Source organism: Mustela nivalis (genome assembly GCF_964662115.1).
Source record: "Mustela nivalis genome assembly, chromosome: 2".
NCBI lineage: Eukaryota > Metazoa > Chordata > Mammalia > Carnivora > Mustelidae > Mustela > Mustela nivalis.
In genome coordinates, this window is record NC_139021.1 from 145497138 (window position 1) to 145516887 (window position 19750).

At 43.2% G+C, this 19750-nt stretch overlaps 1 protein-coding gene across 1 annotated transcript in view; it reads right to left on the reverse strand.

Moving 5' to 3' along the window:
• Positions 1–5932: 5932 nt before the first annotated feature.
• GLUD1 (glutamate dehydrogenase 1) overlaps positions 5933–19750 on the reverse strand; it is a 37611-nt gene continuing 23793 nt past the window's right edge. The window contains exons 6-13 of the mRNA XM_082718317.1: positions 16663–16842; positions 15805–15942; positions 15459–15596; positions 14777–14857; positions 13818–13941; positions 12696–12787; positions 8230–8292; positions 5933–7359 (exon numbers count right to left, since the gene is read on the reverse strand). Coding sequence (XP_082574443.1) covers positions 7240–7359; positions 8230–8292; positions 12696–12787; positions 13818–13941; positions 14777–14857; positions 15459–15596; positions 15805–15942; positions 16663–16842 — 936 coding nt within the window. The 3' untranslated portion in view covers positions 5933–7239. The remainder of the gene's footprint in view (positions 7360–8229; positions 8293–12695; positions 12788–13817; positions 13942–14776; positions 14858–15458; positions 15597–15804; positions 15943–16662; positions 16843–19750) is intronic.

The window sequence follows — 19750 nt, forward strand, 5'->3', positions numbered from 1 at the left end:
TCTCTGTATCCATGGGAATATGAGATACTTATAATACTTATTTGTCAGAGACAGAGAGAGCACAAGCAAAGGCAGCGGCAGATAGAGCAGGCGGGGGGAGAAGCAGACTCCTCACTTAGCAAGCGATCCAATATGGGTCTCGATCCCTGGACCCTGGGATTATGACCTGAGCCGAAGGCAGACACTCAACAGACTGAGCCACCCAGGCATCTTAAGATATCTTCATTTTCTCCATGACACAGTTCCATGATGCTTGAATTTAAGAGCAAACCAACACAGACAGATTTTTAAATGTTGTTGAGGGCACATATTAGCTTATTCAAGATCATTTGCTGGTTAATTGCTACTCAATGTTTATTGGCTTTCAAACCTTGTTATTACTACTTGGTAACAAGGTAAGTGAGAACAGAGCATTTAGAAACTTTTACAAAAATCTGATATTGCCAGGACCTCCATCTGCTGCGTGACCAGCAGATGATGCTTGTTGAATAGGGTAGAGACCAGCTCTGGGTTGTTGAACTTGCATGGCAAGTTGTATATGAACTAGTCACATGAAGGAGGACCACATACCCCGATGTATTAGATTAGCAAACAAAATAAAATTAGTCCTTTGCCACGGAGAGCTGGAGAAGCACTGCCCATGGTTCCTTAAGTTCACCTTGCAGTGTGCTGTTCTAGAATAAGAACTTCTCCCACTTTCTCTTTACTGTTACTGTCTGTTATGCAATGAGTGGTATGACATCAGCCTCAGACAAGCTCTAAATGTGTTAGAAAAAGCAATAGGTGGTGATGTCCAAGCAATAGGCAGAGCAGGGACCTCCAAAAATTTCCTCGTCCATAAAAGTAATGAGAAAACTGGCAAAAATATGATCAGAATAAAAAATTTTTTTTCCAGAATTCTTAACCAAAGGCTTACAGCAATCCAGGGAGCACTTATGTAAAACAAATTAAAAACAAATAAACAAAGTCTTCTTAAGCATGGCAAGCTCTGTGATGTTTTTAACTTACCCTATTCTGTCCCCCACCCCCCCAACCCCCACCTTCTCCAGTTCCATGAAAACCAACAGCCTAGCGGTTACTGGAAAGAGCTGAAGAAGCTCCATTTCCAGAAAACTGCTTATTTCACTTGACTGGTGGTTCCAGTAAGACCTCATTGCAAGGCTGCCTTTATTTTTCTCTACTAGGAGCTCCCCCAATGTAAATAGCTTTTCCCCTGGGGTTGTTTGTCATAAAACAATTAGAGGCAATTAAAAAAAAAGATTTCATTTATTTGTCAGAGAGAGAGAGAGGGCATGAGTGCACAAGCAGGGGGAGCAGTAGGCAGAGGGAGTAGCAGGCTCCATGCTGAGCAGAGAGCCCAATGCAAGACTTGATCCCAGGATGCTAGGATCATGACCTGAGCTCAAAGCAGACACCCAACCCACTGAGCCACCGAGGCCTCCCTAGAGGCAATTTTTTTAAGCTGGTGGCCTCACTGGATAACAGTTTGGGAAATCAATAGGCTAAACAAAGCAAAGAGCTTTAAAGGAAAAACTGGGGAATGAAATGTTCATAGGGACTTCAAAAATTCCAGTACATTTCCGGGAATCTAGAAGGCCATGCACATGTGTAGGGCTGTGCATGCGCTCATTAAAGACTGGAAAAGGCTCGAAGCTCTCACCTCTAAAAAACCTTGAGGCTCTGTGTGAGGAGGAAGTGAAAACCAAAGCAGAAATATAATCTGCCCAGCTGAGTTTTGAAGGTAAGGCCCAACCTGCACAGAGTTCCTTGGCAACGATGGGAGACCTACTGATTCTGGATAAATCTCTGTCCAGTCATCAGCTAACGATTAAGATACCTGAAGAGAAACTTCAATGGCAAAACACAGCAAAGAAAAGAGACTGTAGAATTATTTTAGAAAAGCCACTACACAAACACTTAGGAACAAAAAACAAGGTATCTGGGAGGAGGGGTGTGGAATCTGATTTCAGAGTTGCCACATTATTCACTATGTGTAGTTTTCAGAAAAAGAATATTATGCAAGGAAAGACATTGTGACTCATTTAAGGGGGTGGGGAGGAAACTGTGCCTAAGTAAGCCCAAATATTGGACTAATCAGAGATTTTATTTTTTTCCCCAAAGAATTAAAATCAATTATTCTAAACATGTTCAAAGAGCTAAAGGAAACCACATCTACAGAATTAAAGTATATGATCAATACCAAATAGAGAGTACACATGGACAGAAATTATAGAAAGGCATGAAATAGTTATTCTAGAATTCAAAGTACAACTGAAATAAAACAATCAGATGTGAACAGGCTCATGAAAGAATCTGTGAATTTGAAGATATGTCAGATGAGATGATCGAACCTGAGGAAAAGAAAGCCAAACAAATGAAGAAAAATAAAGAGGATCAGAGACACATGCATCACTGTGCACCATGGGGGTACCAGTCAGAGAGGAGAGAAAGAGGCAGGAAAAGTATTTGAGTAAATACTGATTGAAAACAAATTTGATGGGGCGCCTGGGTGGCTCAGTGGGTTGGGCCGCTGCCTTCGGCTCAGGTCATGATCTCAGGGTCCTGGGATCGAGTCCCGCATCGGGCTCTCTGCTCAGCGGGGAGCCTGCTTCCCTCTCTCTCTCTCTGCCTGCCTCTCTGACTACTACTTGTGATTTCTCTCTGTCAAATAAATAAATAAAATCTTTAAAAAAAAAAAAAAAAAGAAAACAAATTTGATGAAAATCCAAGCTCAACGAACTCCAAGTAGGAAGACCCAATTAGATGCGTATCAGGTATATCCTAATCAAACTGTTTGAATTAAGACAAAGAATCTTGAAACAGAAAAAGAAGACATCACATAAAAGGAAGGTTCAATGAGATTAAGAGGTAACTTCTCATCAGAAACCGCAGAAGCCAGAGGCAGGAGGATCACCTACTCAAAGTGTTGAGAGAGACAGTCAGCCAGGAGTTCTAATTATTAAGCAACCACAGCCTTTTCACCTCATGCAGGCAGTCTACTTAACCCATAGGACCACGGCTCATGCCACTGACTCTGTTGTCACCAGGGGAGACCTGGTGGCCCTAGGCCTTGATCTGTCCCACCAGCATCATGACCTGCTGTGGGGCTGTCGAGATCCAAATACCACCAGGCTCCTGCAACTCCCTGATTGCTGTCGTCTATGCTAGCCCTCTGCAGGGGAGGCTTCCCAGTGCAGGGTGCGCTCTGGGCAGCACCCATCTTCACTCCACTCACAGGATACTTGCTGTGAGCAGGTTTCATCAGAAACTTTGGCCACCTTGCAACAAGACTCCCTGGATGTTTCTGGGGGTTCAACTCTAAGTTATTGGGTTTTAATTCATTTATTTTTAATTGAGGTGAAATTTACACAATATACAATTAACCATTTTCAAGTGTATCATGCAGTTGCATTTATATATTCACAATGTTGCAAACCATCACTTAAGTTTTAAAACTGTTATCACCTTGGGGCGCCTGTGTGGCTCAGTCGGTTGAGCATCTGACTCTTGGTTTTGGCTTGGGTTGTGATCTTGCGATTGTTGGACTGAGCCTCGTGATCAGCTCTGTGCTCAGTGGCAAGTCTGCTTGGGATTCTTTCACCTCTCCCTCTTCCCCTCCCCCAAATTGTGTGTGTGCACTGATAGATAACTCTTAAACCAACCAACCAAGCACAAAAACTGTCTCAGAGGGGTGCCTGGGTGGCTCGGTGGGTTAAAGCCTCTGCCTTAGGCTCACGTCAAGATCCCAGGGTCCTGGGATCAAGCCCCACATCAGGCTCTCTGCTCAGCAGGGAGCTTGCTTCCTCCCCTCTCTCTCTGCCTGCTTCCTTGCCTACTTGTGATCTCTGTCAAATAAATAAAAAACAAAACAAAAAACCCAAAAAGCTGTCTCAGAAAAACACCCCATACTCCTAAGCAGCCATTCCTCACTCTCCCAGCTCCTGGTAACCATGAATCTGCTTTCTATATCTGTGAATGCCTATTCTGGGTACAGAGTATAGAAGGATCATATAGTATATTGACTTTCTGCATCTGACATCCTTAGCATGTTTTCAAGGTTCATCTAAGTTGTGGTGTGTTATCACCACTCCTCTCCTTTTAATGGCTGAATAATATCCCACTGCATGTACATACCACTTTGTTTTTCATCAGTTATGTTGGGAACTGTGGGTCTTTGTACATGTTTTTATCACACTCAGAAGTTCTCGGGATGCCTGGGTGGCTCAGTCAGTTGAGCATCTGTGTTCATTTGGCAACGTGAATGCGTTTCTGATTGTCGTATCTGAGGTGCCACTGGCATCTAACAAAGGCCAGGGATGTTGTTAAACATCCTACAAAGCACAGGGTAGTCCCCCAAACAAGGAACTACCCGGCCCCAACTATCAACAGCATGGAGATTAAGAAACTGCCTAAACCACTGTGTAAGCTTTGAACATCAATACAAAGGAGCCAATAAAAGTAATTTGTGGAAAAAAAATCCCAACACTCATATTACAAAGCAAAAAAGGCTTTCACAGGTGTCTCTGTCCAAGGCCCATAGATGCAGCTCCCTTCCTCTGCCATGGCTTGACTGTCTGAACGTATAGCATGGCCAAGAAGTCTACCAGGGAGGTTTAGGGAATAATGAATTTACTTAAAGCTACTAAGTTAATAGGCTAAGGTTTTTGTATAAAAAGTCTATCACCAATCCTAGTAATTTGAGTTACCAGAAGCACCGTTAAGGAAAAAAAATAAAGAAAAAATTGCCTCCCAAACTGAAAACCAAGCTTTTCCATCTCACTTCCCTGAACTCTTCCTGTCAGATAATTAGAACACATTTTCGTGTAGGGCTTCACCCGGCAAGAGCGAAGTATTCTTCGCATGTCACCTGAGCCACCTGTGGCTATTTCAGAAGCAATTAATTTTAGAGCATTATATGTAATTTTAAAAAATTATGAGTAGTAAATAAACTAGAAAATTTCAGTGAAGCTGAAAGACTAACTTACCAGGATTTTCAAACTCAAACCCCTGGAAACCAAAGTTGACACCAGCACTCTATACAGCTAGCAAGCATGATTCAGGTTTCCTAACATTAGTATCTGCAACCAACATCAACATCTACCTAATCTTTAAATAACCACTACAAAGGGGCACCTGGGTGGCTCAGTTAGTTGAGTGTCTGTCTTTGGCTTGGGTCATGATCCCAGGATCCTGCGACTGAGCCCCACATTGGGCTCTCTACTCAGTGGGGAGTCTGATTCTCCTCACTCTCCCTCTGTGCTCGCTCTCTCTTGAATAAAAATAAACAAACAAAAAACCACGTACTAATAGTCCCAATGTTGTTAAGACAAAGGCCACCATGAAGACTTACCATCCCCTTTTCACACCTGGTAGGACTGCAAGTAGACAGAGCAGCCTGGGAAGGGGTACCTGTGTGCCTGGTGTCAGGGGGCTTCTTTACCTACTGCCTGACTTGATGCTCAGAACCGCAGGGTATTCTAGACAGAACTGGGACAACAAAACAGACAGTCCAGCTGGAAGCTGAGCTCCAGATTTGGCAGCTAAGTGAGTGACTGGTGGAGTCAGGTCTAGGATCTAATTCTGCCAACCATGGTTAGTATTCTGCCTTAATTAAGGTGTTATAAGCTGTGCCTCAATTATTAGAAACAAATCCCTGATCACTGAGAAGTTCCTTCATTAAAAAAGGCACTAAAAATTACCTGGGTATATCAGCTTTGAGTACCAGAACCTCCTCCCCAAGAATAGCCATTGATACCGCTTAACAGAATGAAACACAAAAGAATTCGAGAATAAAATCTGGGTGGCTCATAATATATAGTGGAAAGAAATGTTATACAGGTGGTTCCAAAAATTTCAGAAACCCAACTTAGTTTAATTATTTACAGGAAGTTACTCTTAAATATGAAAACACAGAAACACAGGAAGCATAAGCTTTGGAAAAGGTAGACTTTTAATAACTGCTTTTATCACCAGGTTAAGTCATGCAGTTACAAAGTAGTTAGAAATTTCTGAAAGGATATTGTTGTTTAAAAAAAAAAAAAAAAAAAAGCTCATTCTTACATAAATAATATCTAGTACTCCATTGGGACACTACTGTTCAAAAGGCCCTGGCGAAATAACTCCCAAACAAAACACTCAACCCAAGGTTGTTTCCAGCCTAGTGGTAATGACGCTATGCACAGAATCCAGTCCTCTCAAAGAGGACACCAAGTCAGGCCGAGTCGGGCTCATAGGCAGGGCTCGGAGCCGCCAGCTAGACTCCAAAGTGGGAGCCCAAGTGGTTTTTTCTGGGACACTGTACTCGAATTATTGTTCAGTTAGACAACACAGTAGATCTTCAAAAGAGAACAATTAATTAACATGATAAGGAGGTTACTGCACTCTTTGGACTATGTGTCATAATTGCAGTTAGTAAATTCTGACAGTCTTAACAAAAATAGCCTCCACCATTTGCAGGTATGAAGATAACTTAATTCTCCATCAGACTTTTCATTTTTTGCTGGACAATACATGATTGATAAGCTATAAATGATACTGTTTTATATTATAAAAATACTAGCTTTTTTTTTCATTTATTACGTTTATAGGCATTCACTGCTTGAGTCAAGGTTAGGCTTGGTAAGTGATTAAAGGCAGTTTTATTACAGCAGCATGTACTTATTTTATTCTAAGAGAATAAAATGCATAAAGAGAAACAGCTTTTATTTTTGTCGCAATCTGTAAAACTGAGTTATTTTGCTGATGTAAAATACCAGTAACTCACTTGAGGACCATGCCACCTTCTGAAAATGCCCCACACCCGTGGCTCAGAGGCGGCCAAGTTCCAGGATGTGCCAGACTCGTCCAGAGCTGAAGCAGCAAGCAACTGGCTGCTCTTGGCTAACAGGTGTGTTCCTGGCCCCAGCTCTGACCGTACTGGCAGTAGCCGCAGAGCACAGCAGCACAGACAGACGGGAGAGACCTTCATTTAACAGCCAAATACCTATATGGCTCTCTGGCCTAGGGAATTCCTACTTCCATATTCATCAGCTTACATATGATCCCCTAACCTTAATTTCTTTTTTCTCGAAGGGGCTGATTTCAACTGACTTGTTGAGAATGGTGTCCATTTATCTAGTAAGTCGAGAGAGAGAGAGACAGAGAGAGAGAGAGAGAGATTTCTGTGGTTATATGTAAACTTGTGAAGGGTCTGCAGATGAAAAGGGGAAGGGGGCAGTGAAGAGGTCAGCCACACTCTGTCTATGTGAAGGTCACACCAGCTTCATTGTACACCTTGAAGACTTTCTCAATGGCGTTGACGTAGGCAGCCGTTCTCAGATCCAAACCCAGATTGTACTTCATGGCCGTGCGCATGATTTGCTGGAAGGCCAGAAAAAACACAGTGAGGACAACCCTGACCCCAGCAGCTGGGCCATGGCCATGAACACAGAAGGAGCAAATGGGCCCCGGGAGGTGAACCCACCCCCATGTCCATGCGGGACTCTGGCCACTGAACCCCACTGGGAAGGACGAACTCTCCACAAACTAATACATGTTACCAATTAGGTGGCAGTGAGCAGTTGCTCTCAAATATGAACCGTCTCTCTGTCCCGTCAGACATCCTGTTAGCTGGACTGAGCTCACTGTCACACTTGGTGATGATTCTACAGAACTAAGAATGGGGTGGTGCTGAAAACGTTCTGGCCTGAGCGGGGACGGCTACATAGTCTTGGGAAGATAAAGTTGAAGACTGTGTACTTTAAAAGGGTGAATTTATGGCATGTCCATGATATCACATTAAAAAAAACATTAACAGCAAGCACCACCTTTAATGTCTGCTTATGCGATTTCAACTTAAAGCCAGGTGGAAAGAATCTAACCTCAAGAAGAAATCAGGAAAACTGGACTCAAATTGTGTTTAAGGTACTGAAATAAGGACCAAATGGTCTAAAATCCTTTTTCTTACAGCCAATTCCCTCGTGAGGTTGGTTCCCTGCCGACCCAACAGAGTGGTGTTACAGACACCACACATCACTCCCACCTAACCTGCTGTTACCGATTTCCCAGAGCCTGGTGAACCTACTGTAGACAGTGGAAACACTGCCCATCAGGTGAGCCTGAAAAAGTCAGCCTTCTGCTACACGTTCCTGAAGAACATGTGACCAGACCGCACAGTTCGGCTGCCCGGAGGCCACGGCCGAGCGGGGCTCCGTGCAGGAGCAGACTCGCCGAGAGCACCTGCACACGTACCCTGGCAGAGCGCTCCATGGTGTATGCCAAGCCAGAGTGCACGATGTCCTTCTCGGAGGCGCCCTGGGCAGAAAAAGAAGAGCAGTTTAACACCACCACACACAGACACGCTTCATTCATAACCACACAAAGGATTCTTCAATCAATATACAGCCAGAGAAAACTGTGTAGTCTTTTGGTAAAGACCTATTTAATTCCTATGTGTATCTTTTAAAAAAATTTTCTGTAAGGTATCTAAATAGCTATTTAAATAGTTGTGTGTGGGTTTTTTTGTTTGTTTTGTTTTTGTTTTTTAAAGATTTTGTTTATTTATTTCAGAGAGAAAGCATGAGAAAGAGTGCAGGCAGGGGGGTAGAGGGAGAGGGAGAAGCATTCTCCCCGACAAGCAGGGAGCTCGATGCGGGAATGGATCCCAGGACGCTGGGATCATGACCTGAGCCGAAGGCAGAGGCTTAAACCACTGAGCCACCCAAGCACCCTTAAATAGTTGTGTTTTAATCACAGCTTTGGTTTTCATTATATTTGACAAGCAAGTAACTCATGAAGTAAGATGGTAGAACAATGCACACAGAAGAGCTTGCAGCAGGAAGACATGGGGCGAGTAGCAAGTCCAGCACGAGTCGCCCCTCTGAGAGCAGACGGACCACAGCAGCACGTTACACCGTCTACTTCATGGCTCACCTCTGTTCTGCAGCTAACAGGGACACTGTAAGGGGCCCAGAGAGGAGTCTGGCCGCCTCCAACAGCAGCTCTGTGGAAGGATCCTGGCTACGTACTCAGCAGTGCCACCAATGTGGAAAGCTGAACAGAGCTCAGCAGCTCCTCATTATCCCCTCATTCCACTGAAGAGTGCGCCAACGACCAGAGAAGTTGGCCATGGTTACAAACAGCCATTTTTCGAGCTGGGGTATAACCCAGGGCCTTCGATCACCAAGTCAGCTCATCTTCCCATGCCAATTACTTCCTTAAGTCAATTTGTTTCAAAAGACTCCTCTATCTAGTTTCTAGATGCTTTCTACAATTTTAGGACAATTAATGATCGCCCCCTTTCTAATATGTCCTATCCAGCTGTCAAATACCGATCTGGCTATGCCAGATGAAAACTTAAAAACTGGGTAGCCAACCACAGGGGTCTATGCTGACCTTCGTCTCGTCAGCATTCTTGTCCCTGCAGAAAGTGTGTATCTGTAAAATCTGTATCAACTGAGAAACAACTGGGTCAAACTTTGTTCCGTCCTATCAACTTAGGAAGAAGGAAAAAACAACTCTCCTTCCAAAGTGGGATTACTGCTCTTTCTCACTCACTCATTCCCTCGTGAAACATTCATGGAGCAGCTACTACGTACCAGGCACTCTTCTAGGCACTGGGGGCAGAGCAGAAAACAAAATAATGAAAATTCTCTGTTCTCGCGGAGTTGATATTCTGGTGGAGGGAGTCCGCCTATTTGTGGACTTAAAACCAGAACTGAGGGAGATCACTAAAATTCTGAATTCAGACACTGAAGTGCTCCAGGGCCCGAGGCCTGCCACCACGAAGAACAGGGAGAGGCAATGAGGACGCCAGAGGGCAAACGTGCAGGAGCGGCTGGGGAAGCAGGAAGACGCCAGTGAGGGTGCAGGGGCTCGGAAGCCAAGAGGAGAAACTATTTCAGGGGGAATGATCACCTCTGACAACAGCTGCTGATGAGCGAAGGAAGAGAAGGACAGAAAATCGAACATGGGTGTGGCAGTGCCTGATGCCAGAGGTCATCTGGTCAAGAACAGTTTTGGAGGAGTGGTGAGCGTCAGCGCACGGAGGCAGTACACACAACTCTCAAGGATGTCTGGTATGAGCGAAATAAAAATGGCAAGAACCAAGTTTGGAAGAGGAACTGGGATTGAGATCGAATTTTTTTTTTAAGACTGCATTAAGCACACTGTCAGGAATGACTGCCGATGCGGAAGAGAAGGGAAGGCAGCGCATTTTTGGTGGGTGAAAACAGGCCACTGGGCTTAGATGGAGGTACCCAGAGTCACTCTGGAACCAGAAGAGAGGCGACAGGAGACAAGGTGCAGGCGCTAAGCGCCGGAAGTCTCCTCTGTGGACAGATCCTGGGTCACGTGCTGGAATGCAGGGGAGAAGAGAATGAGAAGGTGGAACAGGGAGAGGCAGGACAACTGCCAGGCAGCGCCGGCTGTAGACTTGAGGTTCGGGTCAGGATGAAGCAGTGGGCAGGGCCTCCAGCCCACAGGGGACAGGTGTGGAGGGAGCAGACTCAGGTTTCATCAGGGTTCAGGTGTTAGCAAGGGGGTATGCTGAGGCAAAACAAGATGAAGGCATGACTTAATGATGCAGTGTGGAGTTTTTAAGTCAGACAACAAGAGGACTGAGTGGAGGTGGGAGTGGGTGGGGTGATGGTCAATGATGAAAGTCCTGGAAGGGCCCGAGCTTGGCTGGGGAGGGGGGAGTGGGAGGGAAGGGGCTGGAATAAAAACCGTTTTTTAAACTAATACCACAAGACTCCTATAATAAGTCAGTAAGAGATGAGAAATAGCAATTCAGTTCAACATCTGAAGCACTGAAAGCATTTGGAAATTCTAAGCCCAACACACTGGGCAAAGATTATTTAAAAAAGGATAATGGGGTGCCTGGGTGGCTCAGTGAAGCTTCTGCCTTCAGTTCAGGTCATGATCTCAGGGTCCTGGGATCAAGCCCCGGTTCTCTGCTCAGCAGGGAGTCTGCTTCCCCCGCCCCCCTCTCTGCCTACTTGTGATTTCTCTGTCAAATAAGTAAGTCAATCTTAAAAATTAAATTTAAGAGGATAAAAAGCAAGTCATCATGGCTATCTTCCTAACTGGCTGTCCTCCTCCCGTAGTCCCTTTCGAGGTTTCAGTACTAGGACATAGGCGGCCACAGGGAGGGGCAGGAAGCCCATCTAAGGGCAGTTAACAAGTCCTGGCAGTGCAGGGACACGTGTGATGAAGGACGTGTGCAATTCCCGCATGCAGGGGGATCTTCAGAGCTGGGGTACTCAGGCAGGGAGCGGGTCAGAGCACTGCAGGTAGAGGGACCAGAACTCAGACACAGCTCTGGGAAAGGTGAAGTCTCATTTAGGGCAATGGTTAATACCCAGAGTGGCAAAGCACCTTCTATTCTTCAAAAGAAAACCCTAACTTTCCTTCCATGTTGTAATCTCACCTTGCATTACTTTCTATGACTAAATATTTCATATAAAGACATATTTTATAACTTGGCCATTTCCCAGCCATGTGCATGTAGACGGTTAAATCAAACCTAATTTAAAAACCTGACTGCAAACACTGTTCCACAGACATCACCACATGTGGCATCATTCCTCTCCTTTAGAATGATTTTCTCAGGATCAACCAGGTAAATTCCCAGAGGGGATATTATGACGGTACCCATGGGCAGGAAAACTGTCATAGGTCTTGAGCTTTTCCGAAGAGCTGCACCAATCTGCCTCATCATCAAAATAAAGGTACACTGGGTAGCTCAGTGGGTTAAAGCTTCTGCCTTCGGCTCAGGTCATGATCCTGTGGTCCGGGGATCGAGCCGCATATTGGTCTGTCTGCTCAGCCGGGAGCCTGCTTCCCCCTGTCTCTCTTCCCCCTCCCTCTGTGCCTACTTGTGATCTCTCTCTCTCAAATAAATAAATAAATAAAATCTTAAAAAAAAAAAAAAAAAAAAGGTACACTCTTTCCCCACAGACACAGTGAATGTAAGAATGTAGGATCCATGGATGGTTTTTGCTAGTTTAATACATTAAAGAAAACTTATTTTAATTTGTATTTAACAGCGAGAATGAGCATTTCTTTTTTCCTATGACTTTGTTTTTCATGTCTTTGCCCTTTACCAGGGACGATATTCTTTGTGACGTGTGTGCGCTCTTACTCTGTCCCGTCAACAGCTAATACACTCAGATCTACCTTTTCTACCTGCTTCCTTTCACGCTTGTTCATGTCCACATAGCAATTTCAATTCTTCGTATAGCTCAATTTCATGTTTACTTTTATTTAGTTTGTTTTGTGTAAAGCTTTTTTAAGTTTTTCAAGACCAGAAGAGCCGTTAATATTTATTTTAAACTATAATTCTTGGGCTCCTGGGTGGCTCAGTGGGTTAAAGCCTCTGCCTGTGGCTCAGGTCATGATCCCAGGGTCCTAGGATCGAGCCCCGCATTAGGATCTCTGTTCGGCAGGGAGCCTGCTTCCCCTCTCCTCCTTCTCTGCCTGCCTCTCTGCCTACTTGTGATCTCTGTCAAGTAAATAAATAAAATCTTTAAAACAAAACAAAACAAAACTGCAATTCTTACTCCGTGTTTAGCATGTGAGGAGAGAGGACTGTACAAAGCACACACAGATTGTCATTACCGCCATGCTGCCAACCACCCTCACCCCGATCCCTCTGCCTGGGTCTACAGAAGAGCGGACTGTGTGTGGAGAGTGTGGACCGGTCACAGCACACTCACCGATATCCTGTCTTGGAACTCAGCTGTAGGTACAATGGGAATAGTTCCACCATGCTTTCCAAATTTTCTTTCCAAGCTCTCTTGAACAGACACTGCAGAAAGCCAAGAGGTGAAGTTAAAATACTGCTAGTAGAAAAAGAAAAAAAAAAGAAGAAGAAGAAGAAGAACCAGAAGTAGTTTCAAAGTTTCAAACTATATCCACAACCCAGAAACTACTAGAGTTTAGAAGCCTTGGGGGATCCTGTGTGGCTCAGTTCGTTAAGCATCTGCCTTTGGATCAGGTCATGATCCCAGGATCTTAGGAAAGAGCCCACACTGGGCTCCCTGCTCAGCAGGGGGCCTGCATCTCCCTCTCCCTCTGCCCTCCCTCTATCCCTCTATTTGTTCCCCACTCTTTCTCCCCAATAAATAAATAAAATCTTAAAAAAAAAAAAAAGACTTCAACACTAATGCCATAAATGGGTTAATCACTTAGAACTCTGCCAGATTCCTATAAATGTGAATTTAGGTCAGTGCTCTGTTTCCATAACACCCATTACCAGGGTTTTTCCTTGGCTCTGTTAAAAAGAAAACGCTGAGGGAAAAAGAAACGGAAATGGATGGAACACTTCACCCAGATTCTCAGAGTGGGCTGAGTGAAGCTCAGTCGGAGGTCTTGGTCTTACTTCAGCTGGATGAAATGAGACCGTTAACTCTGGAGCCTACTCTAGTCAAAGAAAAACCGCATTCTCATCAGAAGACTCCAAAATTCTTGACACTAGAAAGGCCTTAACTAAGAGCAACCAGAGGTCAAAATGAGTGAATATCAACAGGAGTTCCTGGTTTATTAAAAGGAAACTCTTTCTACTTACTAACTTGTAGATTATGTTAGGGGAACATTATAGCATAGAATAAACATATGGACAGAAATTTATTTGAGAGAGTTAGTAAGTTGACTACCCATAAAGAAATCATGTATTTTTGGTCCTAAGACTCATGAGACAATAATATAATTTCCTATTCTGAGATTAAGTTCTCTGGGATTACAAAAAGGAAATTAGTCCTTTTTAAGTATAAGCTTTTTTCAGCCTTTTAGCGGGCCCCAAGGATGATTTCTGAACAAGGAAGGGCATGAGAACTCACTCAGCAAGTGGTAGTTAGAATCCCTTTCATATTTGAAGGTCAAACGGCCATAGCTGACATGATTTAGATTCTTCAGCCACTCAAAGTAAGACACTGTCACTCCTCCAGCATTCAAGTAGAGATCCTATACAGAGAAATCCAGGGAAGACACCAAAGAAATGAGCAGATGATGGCTTCAAAATGTTTTCAGTGGACATCAGGACTCCATTTTAGTATTAAAGCAAATTAAGCCTTAAACTTCCCAAATATACCTTAGATTATATCAGGAATTTCACACTTAAATTTAACAAACATCCTTTCTAATTCACTAGAGGTTTATCAAACAAGCATTTGATTAGCTTTGGTTAGAGCATGTTCTCCACCAACCACTGGATTGCCCAAAGGGTGCCTCACCAGAAAGATCAGCATTCCTTCTCCTACTATCTAAGGGCAGTCTTATTTCAGCTAACCTGAATTTCTTAAGTGCTTTTGACAAAAGTTTAAATGCATCACCAATCCACATTCACTTCCTCTTGCAAATAATCTTCCGGTATAGACCCCAAGCTCACACACTGATAACCTAAGCACATATTCTTTCTATGAGCTTTCTGAGTAAAGCAGCAAGGGACATTTGAAATGCACAAGGTTAGAAATTATAGAAAAGCTTAGAGTTCAAGTTAGAATTCATATTTCTAGCACAATATACGTTTTTTATATAACTGGATTCTTGAGCAGGCTAATACATACAAGAAAGAGCCTGAAGTTGGAAGAAAATGTTCAGGTCAAAGTGGAAACTGACAGGTCTTTTTTACTACACTAACCAACCAGGCTTCTACTTTATTTTCTTTAAAGCGAAATAAAGATAAAAAATTCAGTATAGTTTGGGAAATTAAGGATGACCCTTTTCCCTCCCCAGTTCATCGCAGAAGAGAGTTAGGATTCCAAGTGCATATAAAACCCGGCAAAAATGGATGACTTACGGGAATCACCATAATGTTCCTCTCCAGGAAGATCTTATCAGCCTCTGGAGTTGTCGGCCCATTGGCACCCTCAGCAATAATCTGCGAGTGAGTCAGGACATACAGAAATGCCAGCAACATTATCGACTCCCTTCACCAGGTCTGCAAGGGGTGTGTGTGTGGGCAGAACTCCAGTTTAAAATTTAATTAATAAGAGTTATTTTGTTCTTGGGGCGCCTGGGTGGCTCAGTGGCTGGGTGACTGCCTTCGGCTTGGGTCATGATCCTGGAGTCCTGGGATCGAGTCCCCCATCGGACTCCCTGCGTGGCAGGGAGTCTGCTTCTCCCGCTGACTTCTCTCCTCTCATGCTCTCTCAAATCGTTAAATAAAATCATTAAAAAAAAAAAAGTTATTTTGTTCTATAAATAAAGTATATAAAGTATATAAAACTATTTTTCACCTATTTCCTTAACTGCTTTTTGGAACTTTGGTTTAAGAGGAAACCCATGTCCATGGTGATGGACAGCTGCACAGCTCTGTGTATATACAAAGCCATTAAATTTTACTTGGGTGAATTGTATGGTATGTGAATTATAGCCCAATAAAGCAGTTAAAAAAAAAAGAAGGAAAGCCAGTTAAGAGCTTTTCTGTGAGCCTCAGGTTCATTCCACACTGTAAGGTTCCAGTTCCACCAAGCTCTCACCTTGGCTTTGACTCGGGGTGCATTGGACTTGGTCAGCTGCTTCTCACTGGCAGCAGGGATCAGGATGTCACAGTCGGCTTCCAAGATGCTCCCTTCGTAGGGCTTTGCCTTGGGGAAGCCCAGGATTGATCCATGTTGCTGCAATTGGTTGAGGAGTCAGAATTAATGGCGTGTGCACCATGGTTTCAGTGCTTATGATTAACGCCGATGATATGAAGACACACCTACTGAGAGCTCTTTGGGTTACATTTTAAAAAGTAAATAATGGAAATAGATTTTAATAGGGCTTATTTCAACTTTACAATACTCAGGGTAGCCAGACTGTTCAGATGTTAGATTAACATACCAATTTGAAGTCTTCCAGTTCCTTTGGGTCAATACCATCTGGATTCCATATGCTCCCGTCAGACTCACCAACACCCACACATTTAGCACCAAAACGATGTAAGTATCTCATAGAGTGTAGGCCCACATTACCAAATCCCTATAAAGAACAATTACACATGACACAAAAACCAAGGTTTTAATACAGATGGTAAGAATCGTATTTTGACCAAGACACATTCTCTTTGTTTAGAGTCATTCTTGAAACCCTTTTGCCACAAGAAACAAATGTACTAGATGGCTTCTCTTCAGCAATCAGTTTCTCTTTAAGAATGTGGAGCCCCATGCTCTGTTATCTGTGAGTGTGAGTCCTGAAGAAGTTCAGGTGGGTACAGCCTTGTTGGCTTGTAAAGAAATGGCCGTAGTATCAGTCACACCCCAAGTCCTCAGTCCCTGATGACCAGACGTCTTATGGTTGTAAAAATACTAAGGTCACTAACTGGGAGGAATACAAATTCTATTCTAAAGTAGCATTCAACTTAAGTTAGATTGCACTCAGTAAAATAACCAAATACCAAGCAAATTCCTCCTGAAAATTAAAATCTGGATCATTGTGCAAACCTTTCCCCTTCTGAAAACAATTTCAACTTAAATATTGACCAAAAGAAGTTGGTGATAGTTTCATATGTATCTGTAAGACACTAAACGTGGTTCTAGTCACATGAATCATCAAGTGCATATTACTCTGGAAACATCCACTCTAACACTTAAACACTTAAGAGATTCAATAGAATGACCTTTTAAAAACTGCAAATCTAAAAACACTGAAAAACTTACTTTATGCCTATCAGTTATTCTTTAAGAGAACAGACATTTTTACCTGAACAACAAATGTTTTATCTCCAAACCCTGGTGTCATTCCTAAAATACTCATGTAAGAAGCTTCGTTGATGAAATTTTCAATCCCATGGAAGACTCCTCGGCCAGTAGCAGAGATCCGCCCGTGGATCCCGCCCTGACTGATAGGCTTACCGGTAACACAGGCATGGGCATTAATATCCTGCAAGAAAAAGTCAGAACTTCACATTTTTGTTTAACTAATTTACTCATGAGGACCATATGTGTGCTTACGAGTACAATTCCACCAATAGGGGTAAGTCGCATTTTTTCAGATTTCTGTTCCTAAAAAATATAGAATAAAACAGACCGTATTTTCATGGGGCTCCTTAACTCAGTCAGTTAAGCGGCTGCCTTTGACTCAGGTCATGATCTCAGGGTCCTGGGATCAATCCCCCCATCACGTTCCCTGCTCAGCGAGGAGTCTGTTTCTCCCTCTGCCTATGTCCCTCCCCCAGGTTGTGTTCTCTCTCTCTCTTTCAAATAAATAGACAAAAATCTTAAAATAAACAAACAAACAAACAAACAAATAAATAAATAGACCAGGGGCACCTGGGTGGCTTGTGGGTTAAGCCTCTGCATTCAGTTCAGGTCATGGTCTCAGGGTCCTAGGATGGAGCCCCACATTGGGCTTTCTGCTCAGCAGGGAGCCTGCCTCCCCCACCTCTCTCTGCCTACTTGAGATCTCTCTCTTTCTCTGTCAAATAAATAAATAAATAAAATCTAAAAAAAAAAAAAAAAAAAAAAAAGAAGAAGACCATATTTTCCAATGGGAGAAACAAAGTTTTTAGGAACTTAACATCATTGTACAAATAACAGTATCACAAAAGCAGAGATAGTTCTGCCTAAAACTATTATTCCTTCAAAAGTATTTAAGCCCTATTAAGTTGGATATACATCTTACATGTCTCTTAAAACTACCATGTCATGGAGCGCCTGGGTGGCTCAGTTGTTGGTTGGACAGCCTTCAGCTCAGGTCATGATCCTGGCTGGAGTCCCAGGATCGAGTCCCGCATCGGGCTCCCAGCTCCATGGGGAGTCTGCTTCTCCCTCTGACCTTCTCCTCGCTCACGTTCTCTCTCACTGTCTCTCTCTCAAATAAATAAATAAAATCTTAAACAAACAAACAAACAAATAAAAAAAACCTACCATGTCACCAAAATAGAAAGAGCCTAAATAGGAGGCGGCATTATGGTAGTCCGGGTTAGATGGGAAGACTCAATGTTGTAAAGATACTCTTCCACCAAACTAATTCAGAAATTCAATAAAATGCCACTTTAAAAGTTAATATTCAGTTTTACCTACAAGTGGATTAACAAAAGTAGTCAAGAAATTAAAAAAAAAAAAGATAAAATAACTAAGGGGTTTGTAGGGCATTCTGGAATGCCTACCAAATAAAAATACCCATTAACTCAAAGATTCTACTTCTTGGAATTCAAGTTTTTGTGTATTTAGTGTATCATTTGAATTAGGAAAAACAAAAAGGTGCATGGGGGCCAGAGAGGCTGCTGCTTACAGGTGGGTGGAGGCCCTCTGGGAGGAAGGGAGAGTAAGTATTCACCACCCATCCTCCCTTACTCTGAACTGAAAGAGCATTCTTATTCAGAAACAACTATCATTAGGGAGAAACAAAAGGCTGGGGAGAGCTTTCGGAGAGCTTTCCTTCCAAGGTGTATCCATCAGAACAGTTCTGTAGGAACCAGAACAGTGCAGAACCCAGACTTGATCACTGGGACCGGAAAACTACACGGTCCTATTATAAACAGGAAATCAACATAAAAAAGGAAGCGTTTTAAATTTGTGGATAAAGTACGGACTATTTAATAAACTTGCGGGGCAAACTGCTACCCACGGAAAGCAGGATGGAATGCTTCACCTCACACTATAGTCCCTACCCGCAAACAGAGGTAACTGGGTGAGGTAAGAAGCAACCTGGTCTTTATCTGTATTTTTTAAGCTATTTTTACAGAGATAAGTTAGAACCATATTGACTCTGAATTGCCAACAAAAAGAAGAGTTAAAAAAATCAAAGAAAGCAGTCCAGTAAAGTAATTTACAGAAATTAGTAGTTTTCCCACAGTTCCCCTCATGAATAATTAACACCATGAACACAAAATTAGGAACCTAGTGCCAAATGCTTTTACATAGTGCAAATGCGAATGCTGGAGCCTCGGGCAATCCCCAGTGAGGTCGGCCCAGGGCCAGCCACCCAGCTCCCAGCACACCTCATTGTCCCGGCAGCCTGGCGACAGCACAACCTCCCTCCAGGACCTGCACTTCTGGGCAGGATTAGACCAAAGTTGAGGCGTGTTTAGCTTTATATCTGGAAATTAAGTAAGACAGACAGTGGCTCCTTACCTTAGGCCCTGATTTTGGATTTCCTATCACTTTAAGAAAAAAGAAGTCTTTTGCCAAGGTTTAGCTGGCAGTGCCTCACAACTTTCTTTTGTGGTCACCACTGGGGATAAGCTATGAATAATGAATACACTGCTTACTACTTCACACCATGCAGTCTACTGTCTTGCTTAAAGGAAACCAGAGACTATCCAGAGCTCATTTAGTATCAAAAGGTGACATGGAAAAAGCAGCATTGTGGGAAACGGCAGTTAAAACCAAAATTCTCTGAAGCATCTCATAATGCTCTTGTTTTATTTCAGGGAATTTATGCAGTTTACCTGATATAGTATTTATTATATACCTGATATAATATTTATTGTTTTGTGTATTTTACTAAGGAGGGGGTACTATTCTAAGTCCATTATATTACTATTTAATTAATCCTCATTAGCTATTACTACTGTCATCTTACAAGACAGAGGCACAGTGAGCTCAAGGTACCTACCACAGGTCACAGAGCTGGCGTGTGAGGGAGCCAGTTCCAAATCCAGCTCACGCCCCCAACCACAAGACTGCACCGCATCAGGACCTCAGAGCAGTGTGTGAGTTCTGCACTGTCTGCTGCAGCCCCCTTACTTCCCCGGGGAGAACAGTTCTCCTCTTCTCCAAGTCTCATCTTTCCACTAGGGCCTCCCCCTACCTTTTAAAAAAAGGTTTTATTTATTTACTTGAGA